Source organism: Callorhinchus milii, unplaced genomic scaffold (assembly GCF_018977255.1).
Source record: "Callorhinchus milii isolate IMCB2004 unplaced genomic scaffold, IMCB_Cmil_1.0 Scaffold2, whole genome shotgun sequence".
Lineage (NCBI taxonomy): Eukaryota > Metazoa > Chordata > Chondrichthyes > Chimaeriformes > Callorhinchidae > Callorhinchus > Callorhinchus milii.
The window spans coordinates 63,460,403-63,483,794 of NW_024704743.1; the positions used below are offsets into that span (position 1 = coordinate 63,460,403).

A 23,392-nucleotide genomic window follows, 5' to 3' on the forward strand; every position below is an offset into this window, starting at 1 on the left:
CAGGATGGTAGGGGGTTAGGAGGTTGCAGAGATAGGGAGGAGCAAGGGCATTGAAGGTGAGGACTAGGATCTTGACCTGTATCCTCCATATGTTGGGAAGCCAGTGGAGTGGGATGAGGATGGAGATGATAGAGTCGCGGAGCCTGATACGGGAGAGGACACAGGCGGCAGAATTCTGGATGAACTGCAGCCTATGGGGGGAGGAGGTGGGGAGACCGACAAGCATGGAGTTTGCATAGTTAAGCCTGGATGTTATAAATGCGTGTATGAGGTTTTCGGTGGCCTGAGGTGTGAGACAGTCGCAGAGCCAGGTGATGTTGCGAAGGTGGAGGAAGGCAGAGAGGATCATGGCATGGATGTGGGGTAGAAAGGATAGTTGAGGGTCAAACAAGCTGCCAAGTTCCAGGACTGGCTTTGTGAGGTGGAGTGTGCAACCATGGATGGTGATGCTGTCAGCGCCTGAGATGTGGAGGGCACTAATGGGAACTAATCAGGAGGGCCTCGGTCTTGTTGACATTCAACTGAAGAATATGTATAATATTTTTAACTAGAATTCCTATTCAAATTTTATCATACACAAGCATTCAGTGCAATGCTTTAAAGCAAGGATGTTATACAGGTAATCTTAAAAGTTCATCAATTGTATCTGAATGGACCAGAGATTCTGTATAAATCAGTACAAAAACTAATCAGATTTAACTTTTTTCTACTTTATTCAAATTGATCAATTCTAATCACAGAAATACACCATGTTAGTTATCTAAAAATCATAATACAACAAAGACTGAATAGTCAACTCAAGAACAATTAGTAATTATATGGTTTTGCTTTATTGAGAATAGTTAATGACATCACCAAATATTGATTTAATAAATGGTTCTAACAGTTAAATAAATTGAGCGTCCGTTTTTGTTGTTTGCAGTTATTGTTGAATATTGTTTTTACGAAGGATTTCACATAAAAAGATATTAGGGATGAGCACTTGGTATTTGGTATCATAATTTGTTTTGGAGACATTCAGGTGATAAAATACTCAATTTTGTGTTTTCTTTATTGGTGCAGCTTTAGGGGCCCAGCAATTTCTTCTTGTTTTTAATGAAGACTGAATTTAAGACTGTTTTCCAGAATTACACTTGATCTGAAATATTAACACAATGAATGATCTTAAACCTAAGAACATGTGAAATTTCATGCCTCTGAAGCTTAAATGCGGGGCGATGGAACAAATCATCATCACTCATCCAAAACTGAAAGAGGCAAAATGCTCATCGCAAAAAGATACAATGAGCTTTCACAAGACTATGTCAGCACAATATAATAATAATCAGAACTGTAATAAAAATTTTCAAATTCAAAATTCAAAATTCAAAACAAGAACTGGGTTCTGAAAGTTGAGCCCACCCCAGTTAATTACCTTTTATGCAACTGAAATAGCAGTCTTAAAGTACAAGTTGCATTTCATGGATTTTCAATACACCAGCAAACACGTAACCCAATATTTATTGCATTAATTAGCTTCATGCCCTTTTTGTGCAATGGATACTATTCTGAATTAAATATCTCCAACTATGCACAACCATACGATGAACTACATTTACTGTACAAAGCAATGCAGCATTTGGTATACACTTACGGCAACAAGCATTAAAGGCATAATTTACATACAAAAATAACTAACTTGTTTTGGCTGTCTCATTTATACATTAATTTCTAGAACTATACATTCTTTGTTTTAAAATACACTAAATCAAAATTGCATACCCCAGTAAACGATTAGTTTTGCTGCTACATTTATTGAAAGAAATAATGTAGATCAACTCTGTCACAAAAGCCTATCTTTATGGAGGTGTAGCAGTATCAGGCAGGATTGTAATACCAGATCAGAGTGTTAATAAGCAAAACATTTTATGATTGATTTTTGACTGCTAATCAAACTGATCCATATTGATCAATGTTAAGCTTTTTGAGATGTTTATTTACATGAATGCCATTTTATAAATTCAAGTTGTTGTAGGGTCATAGTACTGCATCATAGTATTGCTGATAGTACATAACAGTAAATGACAATACTATCAGCTATGACAAGAGGTTCAGGTTACGAAAGGAAATTTTAGGACAGACACAAGGAGCCATTTATTTTCCTATGGATCTGTGGCTTAAAATGTCACCTACTCTTAGTGTGCAAGATCATTTTATCTTAAAATTGCAGTTTTAAAAATAAAGTTTCCACAAGACAATTTAAGAAATTTCCACCATTATGTGCAAACATATTTAAGGTAAGTCCCACAACCCTTGTTGTATAATTGAGACGAGGTGGAATTTGATGCCACAGATACTGCTTTGAGAAAAGAAAATAGACAAAATGAGTTTATATGTAACAAATGGGAAATATAATGAGAAATAATCCTTGCATTTTATGTAGCGCCTTATCACGTCAAACATCTCAAAGTGCTTTGCAATGTTTTCTGTGAAGTATTTTTATCCATTCTCCATCGCTTTCTTCTTTCCCTGCCTGTTCCAAGCACCTTTACACATATTTGAGTCCACCACCCGATTTAAGTCTGAGATACTCTGCATCCCATTCTATACTTCTGAAAGCTCTGAAAGAACTAAGACACATTTACTGTTCAAAACACTGAACACAATATTTTATACAGAAAATTATAGCATTTATGATGAGTTAATGTGTTCAGATAGTAAATTATTAATGTCAGTAATTGATAGAACATTCAATTATAAAATAACTGAAAGGCACTAGCCTTATATTAAGGAGAAAATGCATAATTATAGATTGGAATTATAGGTTGGGTGATAGGGAAAGCTGGGAACAGCTGGCCAGGTATGGGCTTATCACATGAATAAGTCTGAGAAGCTAATTACACATAAAATAAACTTTTTTTAAAAAAATGTGGAATACAAAAACAAATCTGTTTTCAAGAAAAAAAGCAAGGCTTATGCCATTATCAAAGCTTCTCCTGGAATGTTCCTTTAATAAAGAACTATTTCACATTAAGATGTTACACTGTGGAACAGACAAACACCTGAACTGATGGATGTCTCAGCCAGAGCACTGATGAAGGAAGAAGTCCAGTGAAGAATAATACAATAACAAGGCAGCAGAGAAATGATGGTACCTGAACCTCATCAATAGGGAGAGTGAGTCTGATTTTTACCTTTCTACATTCAACATTATATAAAGCAGTTTTACAAATTACTATAGATAATATCCCTTAGCAACAATATTGTAGCCAAATAAAAAGACCTCCTAACTTTAATACTTCCCTTTGCTTCTTCTATTCATTTTCTCATCCTTCCCTCCCTCTTCCAGGGTCGCTTTCCTTTCCCTCCCTCTTCCCATTGTCCTCATGCATATGAATACAATGTGTACCCAAAGATCCTCTCCCCCTTCCCCACAGGATCTATATTTGTGAGATGCATTCTGCTTCCTCTTCATGAAAATCCTACTTTCCACCCTACATCCATGGCCTCTCTGACCTGCTGATATAACATAACATGTAGGAGCAGGAGTAGGCCATTCGGCCCTTCGAGCCTGCCCCGCCATTCAATCATGGCTGATCTTCTAATCTAACTTCAACTAATAACATAACCCTGCCTTATCCCATTCTGACTCCCTACCAACTTGCTCGCTCCCTCCGTTCATGCTCCGTGTCTCCCGCCCGATTCGCCCTACGATTGGTGGCCGGGCTTTCAGCCTCTCTGCCCCCACACTCTGGAACTCCATCCCATAGTTCTCAAGACCCTTCTCTTCGACTGTGCCTTTGGTCTCCCTCCCATCTCTCTGCCTTCCCTCACCCCTACCCCACCCCTCCCCCATGCTCGGGCCCTGACACCTAACTGTTCAGCGCTTTAGGACATCCTCCCGATATGAAAGGCGCTCTATAAATGTAATTTTGTTATTGTTGTTATTGTACATTACTGAAACCCAGTCAGTCCATATGAATTCCTGATGTAAGGATTAACAAATGACCTTCCACCCAAGCTACATACTGCAACTCCATTTCACCCTTGTGTAGTTACATCTTCTTCCATTGCACCACTAAATTGGTTCCCTTTTGACCCCCTTCTTACAGTACCAGCCAGCGCTGTAAAAGTGGGGCTATCCTGGTGTCCTGAAAGTGGTCTATTTCTTTCACTGCTGTTGAGGATGCCAGCGGAGTCCACCATCTGGCACTTTCTGTTGCTCTGACATTGAGGCAGAGAGGAAGCAGTGATAGAGGACACTTGGGGGTGAGAATAGAATGAGCAGAAGCGGTTCTGAAGCAGACTTTACAGGTAGGGTAAGAGAGAGAGAGAGAGAGACATCTTTAGAAGCTGTTGAAAAAATGTTTGGCACATAAAGAATACAAAATATAATTTCCAAGAAATGTTTGGCACATAAAGAATACAAAATATAACTTCCAAGAAATAGTATTAATTCAAAGACCTCTGAATATCAATACTATCACAACAGTTCTCATCACTGCTCTTTCCAGGTTTCATGCATGACCACAAACACACATACAAACACACACAGAATAAGTGTCTTATGCTAGCATTGCTCAGCTGGCTCTGTGATTCTATTTATCAAGTAAGCTGTTAGCTTTTTTTACCCTACACAAAGTAAATTCTTTGAAATTATCTGAACTTTTGTGCCATCCAAACAGATTCTACAAAGAAACAGTAATATACAAAAATGTCCCTGGGTATACATTTTTAAAAAAAAAGAGGTTTATTTCTCCCTTTAAATACTTCCTTCATTGATTCAAAAGTCAGAAGTTCTAATAACAACTTACAATAAATTACTTATGATTTGTCAAGGCTCTGTTTTTAAAGCATAGTACACTTACTTGTTGTTGTTGTACTTTCCTTCAAATCTGATAAATACAAAAAAACAAAATACAACTAGAGCAACCAATCTGAAATATTATGTAACTTGGTCTCCTGTGTGTAAGGAAAACGTCCACATAAAATGTTAATCTCAGAAATTGATGCAGAAAAACACTTGGTGGGCTGGCTTTGATCACCAGGAATGTGCCTTCTGTTAAGGAGAAGTGGAGAGAACACTTGGAAGAAAATATTTTAGTTGGTAGCCAACACACGGACACCTGTCAGCCTGAACACTGCTGGTAAATATGCCCTACAGTATTGGGCCTAAGATCTTTAACCACAAAGGGTGTATGTGCTACCTGATTAGTCTGGGCTTTGCACAATAACCAACCAGGTATAAAAATAGAGAGTTCAGTCAAGCACAACCAGATGTAGACCTGCTTGCTGCTCACCCAGGAAATATGGCAACTGATCAAAACTCATTTCTTGACAACCTGGTCGCTCCCATTATCGCGTCTTGCAGTAGTGGGTCTTTAATCTTTGTATAATCATTGACTGTGGAACTATAATTAAGGAAACAATTGTTTAACATCCAAATTGTGTGTACATTATTTCATCATTAATTAAATCAGAAAAATTTCCTTACATGTGTTTGATGCACTGGAGTAAATTATTAGTCCTTATGATGCATGCGGCTTTGACACAGCACAAAATGAATCAATGATGAATAGAAACAGAACGTAGAGCTTAACTTAAATAACACAAGCACTCCGACAGTTCTGTCAATGTACGATTGTCCCACCAGGCACCCCTTTCTGATATCTGTAGCTGAAAATTAACAGGTCATTATCAGTTGGCCATTTGTTACTTGAGTAAAATCATTACACTTTGCATTTTCAGTGACGCTCCATCTTCAGTTCTACTCCACCCAGTACATTTGTGGTGGTTTCTCTTCAACTTAAAATTCTTCCCTGTCAATGTCCTTCATGCCAACGTGTTCTCTGCATCTGCGAGGTTACGGTTATGGAGTCCCCATCAGTATGTAAAACGTCAGAGCAACGATTAACAGCAGGCAGAAGGGAGACGAGAAGGTCTGATAAGTTGCTGAAGGCATGAACACATCCTCATACTTGTAGATACTGACAACATCGCCGGATACTGGTGGAGAGTCGATGTCATGTCGAGTGATTGAGCCTTTCAGGTCAGCAACAGCACACAAAGAATGGGGAAAAATGCAGTAAAAAGATTAAATGCTGACTTGACACTATCCTACATTATAAACATTTTCATTATTTATTTCCAGATCATTATCCCATTCTTTGAGCATGTTCTTATTTTAGCAACCACCCCTGTCCAGTGAGTGCTATGTCAAACAAAATGGCTTCTTTCTCACGATTATCCTGGTTTATATTTCCCTCCTAATCCAAATTTATTCCCAAATTCAAATGAATGGCTCACTTCTTGATATATCAAACATATGATTGGAGTTCAGATAGCAAGCATCTTCTCACAAAAGATAATAATAATCCTTACATTCGATTTAATGCCTTATCGCAACATTGAAATGTCCAAATCAAGCAGCCATAAAGTGAATGATTAATTCTGTCTGATGGAATGCTAGCCAGGAAAGCAGGAGAAGCTCCCTTCTCTGAACATATACATGCTCATGTTCCCTTCTTTTTATTTAAGGAAACAAATTATAAAATAAATGACTTCACTTCCTAGCGTGTTTGGCACAATTTGACTAAACTAACCTTCACAGCGTCTGTGATGATGTTGAATAACTTGGGCATTAAAAAGTTGTTTGGCTTTGAAACTGTACCTGGCTGATGGAATTAAAGATTGGAAATTGGGCGTATGTCATGGCAGTTCTCAGTTATTTCTAAATAAAACAGGCCGTCAGTGACAAAACGAGCAACAGCTTCTAAGGATGCAACAAAATAATAATAAAAAATACTTGCATTTGATATAGCACCTTATCATGTTGCTGAGATGTTTCAAAGCGCTTCACAGAATATAAAGTGATGTGACTGTGTATTTTGTGGGTGGACAATGCAGCTAATTTGCACACGACAATGTCCCACAAACAGTCATGAAGTGAATGAGTAATTTTACCTGAGGGATTGTTGGCCAGGACGCCAGGATAAACTCCCTTCTCTTTTTGAATAGTACAAAGGGATCTTTGAAGCCCATTTGGACAGACAGACGGGACCTAAGTTTAACATCTCATCTGAAGGATGGCACTTCTGACAATGTAGAACTCTGCCAGCACTACATTGGAGTGTCAAGCAGACTATATGGGTTTAGAGTCCAGATATGGGGCTTGAACTAACAACCTTCTGATTCAAAGGCTTAGTTTAGTTGGGGATTGTTGGCCAGGATACAAGGCAAAATTATTTGTAATTTTCAAATAATGCTATGGGTTCTTTAATATCCACCTAAACAAGCGCAGACGGGACCTCGGTTTATCTGAAGGATGACACCTCTGACAATGTAGCGTAACCCCAGCACTGCAATGAAATATCAGAGTAGACTAGGAAATTCAAAATCCCAATGTGTTGCTTGAACCCACAACCTTTTGGCTCCGAAGCAAAAGTGCTAGCAACTGAGCCAGGTTAACACTCTGTTTGTATTACCTCACTTGGAAACTTCCCTGTGTCTGGAATTGAATGCACCTGTTTATATGGTTATCTAATTCCAGAGAGGATTAGGTGCAGTTTGGCGAGAGCCAAGACGAGGGGGACTCCAGAGTGCGCATTGGAGAATGAAAAGCGATGCCAATGAAACTCACTCAGAAAAACTAATAAACAGGGGGAGCATGCACATTCCATCCCAATACACAGGGATTTCCATATGTAGGTGAGATGCGTGGAACTCGCATGGATACTCTTAAGCATGGCGATGGGTTTCCAAATGTGTCAGACACCCGGCTGAACAAACAAATTACTATACTTGTTTGTTTTCCTAAATTTTTCAATTTAACAAAACATGCAAATTTTTTCTTCTCAAAACAGTCCTCTGAAAGTGACTGAATTTCTTTTTGGTCAGCTGGGTGTTTAACACATCACTATGCTTAAGAGTATCCGAACCAAACCAAGCTGAGATTTCTATGCATCCCACCTACACATGGAAATTCCAGAGATAGATTGTTGGACTGGAATGCGCACTCTCTCCTTGGAGGGGCTCGTCCTGCTTACCTAATTCCGGAAAGGATTTGTCGCAGGTTGGCAAGTGCCAAGGCTTGGGGACCCCAGAGTGTGTGTTGGGGTACTGCTGAAGGCTAGCCAGCTAAAAACCGCATAGCTTGCCATTGATATTGCTGTCTAGCAAGCTTTCCCACTGCTTGTCCAGCTTGGACAACCTTACCTGTTAGAGCTTTGTTGTGCAGTGTTAACAGATGCTGAATGGGATGACTCCCTGCCCCCAGTGACTGGTCTGCCCTTCCAGGTCCTGCCGATGAGCCAGGCTGGCTGTGCTGTCATCAGCAGTGCCTTGGAATACTGCGGACTCGCTTGGATCAGGAACCGGACTACCAAGGCCGCCACAGAGGGCTCACTCGATTCTGTTCAGCTCCAAGGTTTTTATAATGTTTATAAAAACATTATAAATTTAGAAAGCTGTGGTTTTTTTATTAGAAACTGAGATTCTTATTAGAAATTTGAAAACCCTGTATGTTTGTCCTTTGCACCTTTGACACATTTTCTTACATTTTCAAATAAAATTAGAATCATTTTAGAAATTTCTCTAACTATAGCTATAACCAGAAAAATACTGACTCACCTTGTATGGCAGGACCCCATGCAAATAGATAATACCAGCTCAAATGAAGATCAATAATGGTCTCATCTCTGGGGACATACACTGGCCGCTTAAATCGACAAGTCACTCGGTTGTTCTCAAAGATACCTTCTTCATCCCTGGCTGGGTTTCTTTTGATCTCTTTGGCCCACTGTCCAACATTGTAGAAGTGTTGTATTCGAACTCTGCCATTGTCATCATGTACACAGGCCATTACATCATCTCCTCCCTACAAACATTCAAACACAACATGCCTTAGTTAAGAGCTTATGGATCTAACTGAGTCATCGTCTTTATCTGTCAACAAAGTTGTGAATGTGCTATAAAAATTAATAAGCCTTGCATTTGATATAGTGCCTGTAACATTGAAGCATAGTATCCAGGCCTGTGATTTAGGAAGATAGGAACAGTAGGCCGTTCAGCCCTTCGAGCCTGTTCCACCATTTATTTAGATCATGGCTGATCTGTACCTCAACTAATCCTTTCAATTCCAATTTCCCGCTTTCTCCCCATATCCCTTAATACCTTGACCTACCAAAAATCTATCAACCTCACTCTTGAAGGTATAGATGGATCCAGCTGAAGGTATGGATCGATATGATCTTCCAGATAAAATTGATCATTCATTTCATGACTGTTTTGTGAGACACTGCTGTGTGTATATTGGCGACCTCATTTCCATTCAAATACTGTACAGAGTCACTACACTTTATAGCAAATGCTATAAAATGTTCTGAAATATCTCGTGATAAGGTATATAAGTGATAAATTATGATATATTTGATAAGTCGCTGTATCAAATGCAAGGATTATTCTTATTGCAAGAGGATCATTTTTTTAAAGAGGAAACTTGATGCCTATATTAGAGAGAAGGGAATAGAAGGAGGGGTGGAGGCTTATGTGGAGAATAAACACTGGCATAAATTAGTTGGGCTGAAAGGCCTGTCTCCATGATGTACAATCTATGTCATTATTTGAAGGAGCAATAAAGTGTTTCAGACTGTGTGAGATTTACAAGGTTTATGTTAAAATAAATTGCATTTTTTTAATAATACCTGGTAGTTCTCAAGACAGTAAGTATCTAGAATGTGACATAAAATTAATCACAACAAAGGCCAAGGTTCACTATCCTTGCGTGAGAAGGAGTGTTAAAGTCAGTGTTTAGATTGAGGGTATCCATGTATTTTGAAGGCTTCCTATAATTTTGCATGGCAACTTTAAAACTGAGCTGAGCAATATGTCTATTATAAGAGCTCCCCTTACAGTTCTCCCACTATATTGCATCACTGGGGAATCAAACATACAAACAATGAATAACAATACAATGTTGAAAATGCTTTTCAGTCTGGATTTGGTTGTTAATTATCTAAGATTACAGATAAAATTATAGTTATGAACACACATTCACTGAGTATATATAAATATTTTTAAAAAGCATTGTGATCTCTAATCTTAGAATACCGTACCAGCAACAAAATGTTCATATGGTTCATACAAATACACTGAAAACAGAGAATCTCAAATTAAATACACTTTTTGGTTGAATACTGTAACTTCCATTACAAACATTTCAGATCTTTAGAAAGAATAGGTGAATGAACAATTGTAAATTCAGGTAAACACTGACATAGCCCCTCTCATCTCTACACTTTTGTTTGTTGGTAACAATCGGGTGCCAAATAGGATAAGAAAGTAAATCTAATAAGTAAATACTTTCAGACTTGCCAACACAGCAGGTTCAGGGTTCTGGAGGGCAAGTTTGGGACAGACATCTGGTATTTCTTCACAAAGAGGGTATCCACAGATGGGATAGATATTAAGAAACCAGGACACTGGATTTGTTCAAGATACAGGCTGATGTTCTTATGGAATCACAGTTAGGCTGGCATTCTGAATGCATAAGCTGAAGGGTATCTACATGTAAACCTTGTGATCATATGAACTTTGTCATTTACAATATCCCTGCCTGCCCAATAATGTAATTGGTAGATGTATATATTCTTGCCTGTGAAAAATTGCCAATCTCAGGCAGGTTCTTTGGGAGACCCCAAAAATGTTTCCTGGAAGGAGGGAGGAAAAATAGCAAATCTTGTGTGCCTCCCAGTGACCAGTTCAAGATCTGCATCAAAGGAAATGTGGAACAAATTGCACTACACACGTCTAATGAAATGGGGAAATCCTGGGAGTGATTAAACGTACAGGTATACAGGGGCTGAGGGGGGGAAGAGAAACATAACTTTGTTACTAGAAAGCTTTATTTATGTGGTTTATGATGTGAAACGAATCTCTTTGCTGTTATTTCCTTGATATATCCCCTCTATCTCTCCGACCTCCTAACCCCCACCATCCTGTTCGCTCCCTCCACTCAGAGGGCTCTGGCCCCCGTCTTGCTCGCCCCACTATCGGCGGGCGGGCCTTCCGCCACTCTGCACCCACCCCCTGGAACTCCATTCCGCAGTCCCTCTGTCTCACCCCCTCCCTCGCCACCTTCAAGACCCACCTCTTTGACCGTGCTTTCAAACTCCCTGCTTCCCCCCTGCCTTCCCCCCTCCACACCCTGACCCTCAGCTCGGGTCCGTAACTCTGTCTGTCCAGCGCCTTGGGACATGCTTCCGACGTGAAAGGTGCTATACAAATGTAACTTTGTTGTTGTTGAAACATTTTCCAGGCATTTATTATTCTCTTGACAGAATGCTTAGGGATTCATATTTGGTGGAATTGGATAAATGTATGTAGAGTGCTGCTAAGGGTGGAATGACACTTGCAACAAAAATGCAAGCCGGATTTTTAATCATCCCTTAAGTCTTTTATTGCACAAAAATGTCAGGATTCTTTTACTGCCAGCAGCAGAATTCAAACAAGGGTGTGCTTTTAGTTTAGTGGGGTTAAAATTACTGTCAGTCACTTTGTATCTTTCACGAAAAGCCAATAATTAGCAGGCAATGGTGACCAGACTGTACTGCACCCCAATTCATCTATTCTTTCAATATTAATTGAAATGTATATGAAAATTTATTAGGACAAACAAAACAAATATCTATAAATTCATCATGTTTACAGTACTTGCTTTCCTACATTCACTCTAATATGTGATATTGAATGTAGGAAACCAAGTGCTGTCAACATGATGACATGTTTACAATTCCATTTTTTCTTCATCCAGAAAGTACTTGACAACTGGAAAAGCTTTTCAGGAAGGGTGGTTGAGTCATTTAACTTGAACTCATTTAAAAGACAACTTGATGCCATGATGAATGGACAATAGGCTGCGTATTCTGAATGGATAAGTTCAGATAACAACAACAAAATGACAATTATATAATGCCTTTCACGTCAGAGAACGTCCCAAGGGTTTGCAGTTAAAGGTTTGCAGGGGGTTGGAATCAAGAGGGTCAGAAGAGCCTTCTTCATGCTTCGATGTTTGTGATCTTATTATTGTTTTCACTATGTGTATCTCTATTAAAACTACCCTTTGGGGAGCCTTACCATCATTTTGTCAGAGGAGAATCCGACAGCTACCCAGCCATCAGTATCAGCACTCAACTCAAATTCCACATCAGCACCAATCCTACGGTAACTGAGGAAGTAATCACACGTGTCCGCATCACAGCCAGGTTTCCCATATCTACAGTCAAGGAGAAGGGAGGGACAAATTCAAATACCATTAGAGTGAGTCCAAACTTAACTGATTTTATGTATTTCTTACTTCCTTCGTCATAATTGGCTGCCACATTTCGCCCACAAAATATAAAGTCAATTCACTTTACAGTATATTCTATGAAGCACTTTGAGACATCTCAATGATGTGATAAGGCACTATATCAAATGCAAGGCTTATTATACTATTATTAAGATAGCCATTGGCCGATTATATCTGTGTCACAAATGTATCACATTTCCACAATCTGCAGACATTTTCTTTTAATTTCTTATCAATGTGACTTAAATGCTCTTTAAATGCACATTGATAGAATTAATGAAATGCATTCTCTCACGTTTCATCTTTCATCACTCACATCCCTGAAAATCTGTGGCTCTGTGCTATACGTCATGTATATGTATACATATATAAAAATTATATACAGTAATTTCACCTGCACTATTGGTCAGTCAAACAAGGGTAACATCTATTCATGGACTGTGAAACTGATAATGCCTCTAAAATGTATATCCTAATTCACACTGGAGGCTTGGGGCTGGTATACACTTTCTCTCTCCAGTGTAAACTATCTCAATATGACGCCTGCAATAAATTCTCACCTTTTAGGACTCTGACTCAGAGCTGGTTTATTTTCATCTAAAGTTCAGCCACATTTTAAATGCCACAGTACATTACTGTATATTGTAAAGATGTATGTGCAAACAGCAGGGTGGTCCTAGCTGGACAATAAGTGGGCAGCTTGCTGGGCAGTGCTTTCAATGGCAAGCTATGTATTTTTAGTTGGTTAGACTCCAGCAGTACCCTAACCCCTACTGTGAAATCCCCAAGCTTTAGCTCTTTCCAACCTGGGCCTAAAATTCTCTGGAATTAAGTTAGAATAATGCATCCCTCCAGGGAGAGGAGGCATTCCATTCCAGGCATGGAAATTGCCATGTGGAGGTGGAACTGTCTGTCTGGCTTGGATACTCTTAAACATGGTGATGGTTTCTGCATGCATCAGACATATAGGTGACCAAAAAAGCAGCACATAATGGAATGTAATCTATCGTTATTTGTTTCACTACCCTCTTCCCATTTCCCCATCCATACACATATAGACTTTGGCTCTGAAAGGAGGAAAATCTGCCATGGGATGTGGTTAAAACGAGATGGCTTTCCTCAAATTAGGGACTATATTTCTCCAGGCACGGTTTTCTAAAATAGGTTGAAATCCTTTGCTAACCTCCTGATCTTTGCCAGAGGAATCCTACCTCTTGGAGTAAGAGGAAGTATGCTACTGCAAGCTTAGCGAGGCTATGTCTAGAAATCATTCTCTCTCTCTCCTGATGTGACCTTTTCAGCAGTAAGATCAGAAGTACAATCAACAGCATGAAATAAGATACAGCTTTAAGTTTCCAAAAAGGCTCAAATAAATCAGAGTAGCATCCAGGCTGCAGCTGAGAATTGCACCCAGTGTTATCCAGTTCTGATGCACGATAATGTACATACGTAACCCTTTACAGTATGGACTTCTAAATCAGCATATCAAACTACATGCAGGTCAAAGGGAATTGCCACTGGCTTGAGTTGTGTCCAGGAGAAACTCTTGTCCCACTGCTCCAGGTTTTGTAATTAATTTATTCAAGCAACATCCATAACCTGATGCACACCAAACCCCAACAATTTAACAAAATTGCTCATTAACTGTTATCTGCCCTTGAAGGCCAAATCCTCCAACACTTACACCCAAGTTCAGATGAGTCTTTAAACAAAGGTTTAGATAGATGTTGAAGATCCCATGGTAATACTCGAAAAGATGAAGGGAGATTCTGGCCAACTCCCAGGATCCTGGGCAACAATCCTCAGGTAAAATTGGGATCAATTTAGTGTTACATTTAATATTTAGGTCCAAAGTGAGGAACTAAAAGATGAAGGATTTGTTAAGTGGAACTGTGATGCAGTGTGCAGCTCAGGAAAGGTTATGAGGAAACATTAAGGAAATAGGCTGTGAGATGAGCAAAGGACTATGAAGGAGTTGAAAAGATTAATGTGAACATACAATTATATATGGCAAATATTCCAATGTCTGGAGAAACAAATTAAAATTGAGGTAGTTAGGTAAAAGAAGGAAAGTCAAGGTTTTTTTAAAATTAAAGGCAATAAATTAGCGAGGAAGTTCATTAATGCACACAGTTTAAATGGTTTTGAGAGGCAACACAAATATGTTTTCACAAGGAGAAAGCTTAAAGTATATGGGGAGTAGGACTGAGTTGTGAAATATCAGAAAGGGTCTAAAGGAATCATTTGTGTTGTGATAGATCTATTGGTAATTATCCTACAAGACACACAGCCAGCACCCATGCATTTAATGATGTAAACATGATTATATCTAGATTGCTGTGTGACATGCATTCACATGTCCAGCCAGCACCCACCTAAAGCAACCTTTAGTTTTTCCACAATCGTCGACTCGAACTTTTGCAAAAGGGTCCACAGGAGGAGGAGATGGGAAAGCATAACCTGCAAGATACAAGTCATAACACAGAGATCAAACCCATCATGAACAAAGTATAGATATTCTATGAGAAAACAAAAAAGTAGGAAAACAGCAATAACAAATTACACTTGTATCGCTTCTTTCATGTCGGGAAGACGTCCAGGCGCTGGACATCAGGGATTTATACCTGAGCAGGAGTTGGGACCAGGGAGGGCAGAGAGATGCCCGAAGGCGCAGTCGAAGTTGACAGTCTTGAGACATGCCCTGAAGGAGGCGAGGGAGGGAGCAAGGGAAGGAAATGTTGGATGAATATGAAGGCCCAACCACCGATGATGGGGTGGGCAAGGCGGAGAATATGGAGCAGGCTAGAGCCTGCTGAGCGGAGGGAGTGGACAGGTTGATATGGGGTTAGCAGGTTAGTAGGAGGTGGCAAGGCCATGGAGGGCCTTGAAGGCAAGGATGAGGATTCTGAACTCTATCCCTCTGGGGGATGGGGAGCCAGTGGAACCAGATGAGGGTGGGGATGATAGGCTCATGGAGATGGAGCCTGGTGCAAGAGAGTACACAAGTTGCAGAGTTCTGGATGATCTGCAGCTTGTGGAGGGAAGAGTTGGGAAGGCCATTAAGCAGGGAGTTGGCACAGTCAAGCCTAGATGTGATGAACGTGTGGATGAGGGTTTCGGCGGCCTCAGAAGTAAGGCAGTGGCGGAGCTGGGTGATGCTGCGGATGTGGGGGAGGCAGAGAGGGTCATGGCACGAATGTGGGGGAGAAAGGACAGTTGAGGGTCAAATAAGATGCCAAGGTTTACACATCAAAATGGTACCACCTGAGCAAGTCAGGTGACTGGATAGCCTCTCCGGCCCAGGCAAGCCCAGCCTGAGCCTGGTCACCAAGGGCTCAAGGTAGATCCGTGTTCCAGCTTCTCTGCTTCTCCTCAGACCAGGGCCTGCTGTCATCCTGTTCCCAGCCAACGGAGCGGCAAAGGCATAGCCTTCCTGGCAGTATCTCTGATTCACACGAATAAATTATGGGGAGGTTCGGATTGTGGCGTCTCTACACAACCGAACCTCAAAGGGACAGCACCTGCAGGCTCATATCCCACAGTAACTATTATCAAAGATACTACATGTGATAGCCAAAAGATAAAACCTTAGGTTTTCCTCCATACACCTCTGTTTATCTAGCAGTAAGTAAGAATCTGGTTGTTAGTCAATTGACAAATTGCTTTCTGTGGGTGACAATCCCTTCAAAGAAATAATAATTATTTGGCATTCAATTCACTGTTTGTGGGACGCTGCTGTGTGCAATTGGCTGCCGCGTTTTGCCCACAAAACATACAGTCAATTCACTTTACAGTATATTCTATGAAACGCTTTGAGACGTCTCAATGATGTGATAAGGCGCTATATCAAATGCAAGGATTGTTATTATGAATCAACCAGTGTTTCCTCTTCTGACTGCAGCTCATTCACCACTGCTGGAAAACGTCACGCGTGTGCGGAAGTTGGACGGGGTTTGGATTAAGACCTGATGTCCCACAAGAACCTGCCAAACCTCACCACTGACTCACAAGAAGAATGGACACTTGGACACTTACCAGAGGCTGGTCAATAGCCCTGGATAGCACCATTACATCAACAGCACATTCAGGCCAGGAGGAGGGCAACTAGATGGGGGGGGGGGGGGGGGGATAAATATTACCGCACCTTTAGATATATAATTACCAATTTTACATCCAGTAAATGTATGGATTATTATTTATTGCATCCTCTAAACCCCACCTATGAACAGACTTGAATGCGGAATGACAATTCAGTGGCACCAGCTCGAACCTTCACACAGAACCAATTCTTGCCTGGGATCCAGCTCACAGCCACCAAAATATCCAACCCTTTCAATTTACAGGCGCAAAAAAAATATCCCAGGCCCAACAGTGAGAAACCAGCCTGGAAATCCCACTCCCCACCGTACTGAAACCCTCCAACAGCAGCAGGAAACACCAGAGCTGCCCATCAACACAGGGGCCCCACCTGCACTGGGGCTGAACACAGGCAACTCAATCAGACAGGGGGTGGGTGGCCTGCTCATCCATTAACACACACACACACACACACACACACTACATACATCCTACACACACACACTACATACATGCTACACACACACACTACATACATCCTACACACACACACTATATACATCCCACACGCACACTACATACATCCCACACACTACATACATCCTACAAACACACTACATACATCCTACACACACACAGACTACATTCATCCTACACCCCCACACACACACTACATACATCCTACACCCACTACACTACATACAACACCCACTCTACACTGCCCCCCTCCCCCCCCCACATGCCCCCCCCCCCCCCCCCCAGTATGAAGGGTTTGCACAGACCTTCGTCCCCCCAGTATCGCGTCTCGAAGTACTCTCCGGTGAAGCTGCTGTACGTGTCCTGGTGTTGGTGTTGGTGTTGGGGCTGAGGCTGAGGCTGAGGCTGGGACTGGGACTCGGGGCTGCGGCTCTCCTCCAGCCTCAGTCCGGGCTCCGCCGCCTCCTCCTCGGCCCCCGGGCTCCCGGGCAGCGGCTCCTCGGCCACAACACACCCCGCGGCGGCGGCCAACAGGAGGAGCGGGGCCAGGGGCAGCGGGGCCATCCCGGGGGGGCAGGGGGGCAGGGGGGGGGAGAGAGAGACAGGGGGGGGAGAGAGAAGGGGAGAGGGGGAGAGAGAGAGGGGGGAGAGAGGAGAGAGAGAAGGGGAGAGGGGGAGAGAGAGAGGGGGAGAGAGAAGGAGAGCGAGAAGGAGAGGGGGAGAGAGAGAAAGAGAGAGAGAGGGGGGAGGAGAGAGGAGGAGAGAAGCAATAGGTCCTCAGCCGCCGCCAACACCCTCCTCTGTCTGTGTGTGTCTCTCTCTCTGTGTCTGTGTGTGTGTGTGTGTCTCTGTGTCTCTGTGTGTGTGTGTGTGTGTGTGTCTCTGTGTCTCTCTGTGTGTGTGTGTGTGTCTGTGTGTGTGTCTGTGTGTGTGTGTCTCTGTGTGTGTGTCTGTGTGTGTGTGTGTCTGTGTGTGTGTGTGTGTCTGTGTCTGTGTCTGTGTCTCTGTGTGTGTGTGTGTGTGTGTGTGTTGTGTGTGTGTGTGTGTGTGTCTCTGTGTGTCTCTGTGTGTGTGTGTCTGTGTGTGTGTGTGTCTCTGTGTCTCTCTGTGTGTGTGTGTGTGTCTGTGTGTGTGTCTGTGTGTGTGTGTGTGTGTGTGTGTCTGTGTGTGTGTCTGTGTGTGTGTGTTCTGTGTGTGTGTGTGTGTGTCTGTGTGTGTGTCTGTGTCTGTGTGTGTGTGTGTGTGTGTCTGTGTCTCTCTGTGTGTGTGTGTGTGTGTCTGTGTGTGTGTGTGTGTGTCTCTGTGTGTGTGTGTGTGTGTCTCTGTGTGTGTGTCTGTGTGTGTGTGTGTGGCTGCTCTCAAGTCGCTCCTCCCTGGTTTAGTCTCTGTGGCTCCATCTTCATCTCCCCAACACACAGCAGCCACAGCTCAGTCATTGTGACCCCCACACACCAACCCCTCACACACACACCCACACACACACCACCCCCTCACCCCCTCCCACACACACCCCCACCCCTCACACACCCCACCCCCTCACACACACCCCACCCCCACCCCTCCACACACACCCCCACCCCCTCACAGACACCCCCCCACCCCCCCTCACAGACACCCCCACCCCCTCACAGACACTGTAACTGCTCCAAACATGGCAAGCAGACAGTGTGCATGACCCAGCCCCCAGGGCGCTGTACTGTCATAGCAAACTGCTCTCCTCATTCTCACTCAGCCACATTCTCACTCCCCTCACTATTTCGGGGAGCAATGTGGCCTCACTGTAATGTTTTGAATTGGATCAAAATGCATTTTAATTTACTATCTATATATATATTTAATAATAACAAACAACCAATGGGTTACTCACGGGGGGGGGGGTGGAAGGGGGGTAAGCGGGAGCTAAACTGTCATCGACCACTCCTACAGTCACCTCTCCCTTCCCCCATTGCCCCTACTTAGCATCCGACCCCATTAGTGTAAATCACTCCGAGATGATATCTTACCGTAAGGGTGAACATAAATGCAAATTGTTATGAAAATGAGTGATCTTGTCGCGTCCTTTCAAACAGCTAAATGAACGTTGGTGTACACTATCAACCCGGAAAGACTGGGTTTGAGGCTACAATTAACTCATTGATTTAAACCTCTCACGAGCACATGTTCTAATTAGGTAAATTGCACCTAAATCCTCGACCAAAACAAGATATAAGTTTACTCTATAGGCAGTGTTTAGAAACTCCCCTGAAATTTTCCTTCCTTTTCTCATTGATTGGTGCTCCATTTCATCTCTATGAAACTCTTTTTGAGACATTCACCCTGAATGAACATGACTTCAACTTGTTTTTGAAGTTTAATTTCATCAGAATCCGAATCGCAATTTGATTGCGCCATCTTCCCATTGGTCTCAGTTTTTGTGAGTTCTATTATACTCCTTTCTCCCTGGTGATCCATCACCTACTGGTAAGTAGTTATCAGGCCCTAATAATAATAATAATTGCATTTGATATAGTGCCTCTCAAAGTGCTTCACAGAGTGGCTGTATATTTTGTGGGGGAATGTGGTATCCAATTGTCCCAAAACAGTCGTGGATTAAGTAATCAAATTATTATTATTTAAAAAAAGTTCTTGAAGGGAAAAGCGATCCACCAATCGACTAACAACTCGGTTGTAATAATAATAGTCCTTAATAATATAATAATATATAATATAATAATAATCCGGTTATAATAATGGAATCCGCTGCGCGGTCACTCCCCCTCCAACTTCCACCCACCCCCCACCCCTTCCCTCCCACACTCCCTACCCATCCTCCCCTACACACCTTCAAACCCGTTTCCCCACCCTCTATCACCAAACTCATCCTGTCCCTGAAACCCACCACCTGCTCCCTTGACCCCATCCCCACTCCACATCTCCCAGCTCCACCTCCTTCCCCTACTTATCACAGACATCATCAACCTGTCCCTCTCCTCTGGCTCTATTCCCATTCCCTTAAAAACTGCCACCATCACTCCCACTTTGAAAAAACACTCCCTTGATGCGTCGCAGGTATCAAGCTACCGGCCCATCTCCAACCTCCCCTTCCTGTCCAAGGTCCTTGAAAGAGTTGTCGCCTCCCAACTGCGCTCTTTCCTCTCCACCCATGCATTATTCGAACCCCTTCAGTCAGGTTTCCGTGCTGCCCATAGCACAGAAACTGCCCTGGTCAAGGTCACCAATGACATCTTGATCATCTGCGACCGGGGCTCCCTCTGCCTCCTCGTCCTATCGGCAGCATTCAATACAGTCGACCACGCTATCCTACTCCACCGCTTGTCCTCCCACCTCAACCTTCAAGGCCCTGTCCTTGAGTGGTTTAGGTCGTACCTCTCCCACCGTCTTCATTTTATTTCCACGAACGGCTTTTCCTCCGGCCCCCGCACTGTCTCGTGCGGTGTCCCTCAGGGCTCTGTCCTCGGTCCCCTCCTCTTCACCCTCTATATGCTCCCCCTCGGTGACATCATCCGCAGACATGGGGTTAACTTCCACATGTATGCGGATGACACCCAACTCTACCTTTCCTCCTCTACCCTCAACTCCACGACCACCGATGTCCTGACAGCTGCCTGTCCGACATCGAGTCCTGGACGAGAGACAACTTTCTTCAGCTCAACGTGCGAAAAACCGAGGCCCTCCTGATTGGCTCACGTCAGCGCCTCCGCACCTCAGGCGCCGACACCATCAGCATCCAAGGCTGCACTCTCCACCTCTCAAAGCCAGTCAGGAACCTCGGCGTTCTGTTCGACCCTGAGCTGTCCTTTCTCCCTCATATCCGCGCCACAACTGGCACCGCCTTCCATCACCTCCGAAACATCGCCAGACTACGGCACTACCTCACCCCTCACGCTGCTGAAACCCTGGTCCACGCCTTTATCACCTCAAGGTTGGACTATGGGAACTCTCTCCTCGCCGGCCTTCCCGGCACCTCCCTCCACAAGCTGCAGGTCATTCAGAACTCTGCAGCTCGTGTACTGTCCCGCACCAGGCTTCGGGACCACATCACTCCCACCCTCGCTCGCCTCCACTGGCTCCCCATCCCCCAGAGGATCGAATTCAAGATCCTCATCCTCACCTACAAGGCCATTCACGGCCTCGCTCCCACCTACCTCTCCGACGTACTATCCCCTTACTTACCTGCCCGTACCCTCCGTTCCTCTGGCTCCGGTCTGCTCCACATCTCCCGCCCCAACCGCCCTACCATCAGTGGCCGGGCCTTCAGCCTCTCAGCCCCGAGGCTCTGGAACTCCATCCCCCAGTGCCTTCGCTGCCTCCTCCCTTTCCTCCTTCAAGGCCGGTCTCAAGACCTTTCTCTTTGACCGTGCCTTCAGCTCCCCTCTCGACTCTCTACCCCCTCCTCGCTCCCTCCCTTCCCTCCCCTCACCCTGACCATTTCCCCCTGCTCGGGTCCTGACCCAACTGTCCAGTGCCTTGGGATGTCCTCCCGACGTGAAAGGCGCTCTATAAATGGAATCTTGTTGTTGTTGCATTTGATATAGCGCTTTTCACGTCTTATCGACGTCTCAAAGTGCTTCACAGAATAGACTGTAAAGTGAATTGACTATATCTGTGGACGAAATGTGGCAGCCAATTGCGCACAGCAGTGTCCCACAAACAGTCATGGATTGAAAATGAACAATTTATTATTGTTTTTGTTTTTTTGGAGGGATTATTATTAGGTGTGTGGAGTAAGGAAACTTGCCCAAGGTTTTGCCCTGCCGGGAATCGAACCCAGGTCTCTCGCTTGTGAGGCGAGTGCTCTAACCACTGAGCTACAGGACTCCACAATTCCTGTAGTTTTAATCTGTAAACAAAATGTTCCTGGTTGCTTTAATACAAATGTAGAAAACATAGGTCAGCACTTGAATACAGTACTCATGTCAAGCTGACAACTCATGTTCAAATGAATTGAATTTACAAGACTGAGTTTTTTGATTATTTTATTTGTACAATTCCGTGCATAATCAGCATCGATCAGCACACATAAATAAACACTAACAGCAGCAATGTACCACAATGCAAATTTAGTAGGGTTGGTACAATATTTGATGCAGGAAACAATGAGCAGTGCTTGACATAACTTTTAATTCCTAATAAACAACTATAATCATAAAGCAGCATATGACTATCAACTTCAGTGGGAGGGCAGGAGAGAGAACAAGCATTTGCCTGATTTGAGAGTGAGAAATCTCATTCATAAATGCCACCACATAGATACAAATCAGCTTTTTTCACCCAATTATCAATCTACAAAATACAATCCACTGAACATTCATCAGTCAGTACAACTTTCATGATATACAAATCAACAAATGAAACATAAATGTTACCATCAGTATGTTACAAATTCTAGCTGAAAATGATTCAAGTACAACCCTAAAGAGCTTTTGTTTACAACAGAAAACATCCAACATATTAAGAGTCCAGGAAAATGGAAAATGTTAATGGATGTAGCACATTCAAAGTGCAGTATATACATCATGTTAGGACCTGTGCCTTTTTAAAATAAAACTCAAATATTTTGAGCAGAAATATTATCCTAGGTGTATTGAAATATTCAGTTGAATGAGGTTCCTTCATATGCCTTAACATTGTGCACACGGCAGTGAATTAAGTTCAATTAGTATAAATTGTAAATTCATTTCTTGCTTATTTGTAAATAGTAATAGTAAATAGTAAGAGAACTTTAAAAGATAAATGATGGGTGCCTTATTAAAAGTGTAATGTTCCAAAGTTAAAACCAATACTGAGGATTCCCTTGATATTAGCAGTTAGCGGTTAACTGCAATCCATTGAGCCCTACTTATTAAAAAAGGACAGAGAGTTATTCTCTTTTCTATCTAGTCATCAGACTGTTGAAGAGCACAAAATGGTAATTTCAGAGACAACCATAACTAAACTGTGCACATTTACTACTTCACATTAGCGCTAAAATCACAAAATTGGTCAAACTTCCTTGGTCAATGACTTAAAACCTTGTAATAAATTTTAAGGATTTTTTACTGTAAATATTTTGCCAAAAACAAATCTTGCTTCTGTTGATGTTCTATGAACTCAGTTATTCAAATTTAAAAACAAGACTTCTAGTTAAATTACTATATTTAATGCTTATGTAATTTCTATTGTACAGCTGTTGATTACATTGCTTTATTCCCTTTTACTTAAAAAAATAAATACTGAAAAGGAAATTTTATTCAAAACCCTAGAACATTCCTTCAGACCTAATCGCCTCTTGTAGTCATTTTATGTTCCTTGAAGAATTACCATTTGTAATACAATTTTAGAAAAAATATCCAATATAATATTCGATAGAAAAGTGAAATCGTCCAAAAATCTTAAAAAATCTTGGATGGAGTATTATATTAAAGTTAAGAATTTGGGTTGGAATTAAGTCTCTCATTGACGTCTAAATGTCTGAATTTTGTTATCAATAAAAAAATTATGTAAGATTTATACTTGGCTATCTACATGGCAATA

At 42.3% G+C, this 23,392-nt stretch overlaps 1 protein-coding gene and 1 non-coding gene across 2 annotated transcripts; both read right to left on the minus strand.

Moving 5' to 3' along the window:
• Positions 1-3,883: 3,883 nt before the first annotated feature.
• LOC103181210 (DOMON domain-containing protein FRRS1L) lies at positions 3,884-17,443 on the minus strand. Its single transcript, XM_007897519.2, has 5 exons — positions 17,185-17,443; positions 14,701-14,785; positions 12,112-12,250; positions 8,608-8,854; positions 3,884-6,021 (listed from the first exon to the last, which is right to left on the minus strand). Exons 1-5 carry the CDS (start codon positions 17,441-17,443, stop codon positions 5,849-5,851), a joined length of 903 nt encoding a protein of 300 aa, XP_007895710.2. The 3' UTR covers positions 3,884-5,848.
• A 4,182-nt stretch (positions 17,444-21,625) lies between these two features.
• trnav-cac lies at positions 21,626-21,697 on the minus strand. Its single transcript has one exon. It is a non-coding gene; the product is annotated as a tRNA-Val (tRNA).
• Between the last annotated feature and the right edge of the window lie 1,695 nt (positions 21,698-23,392).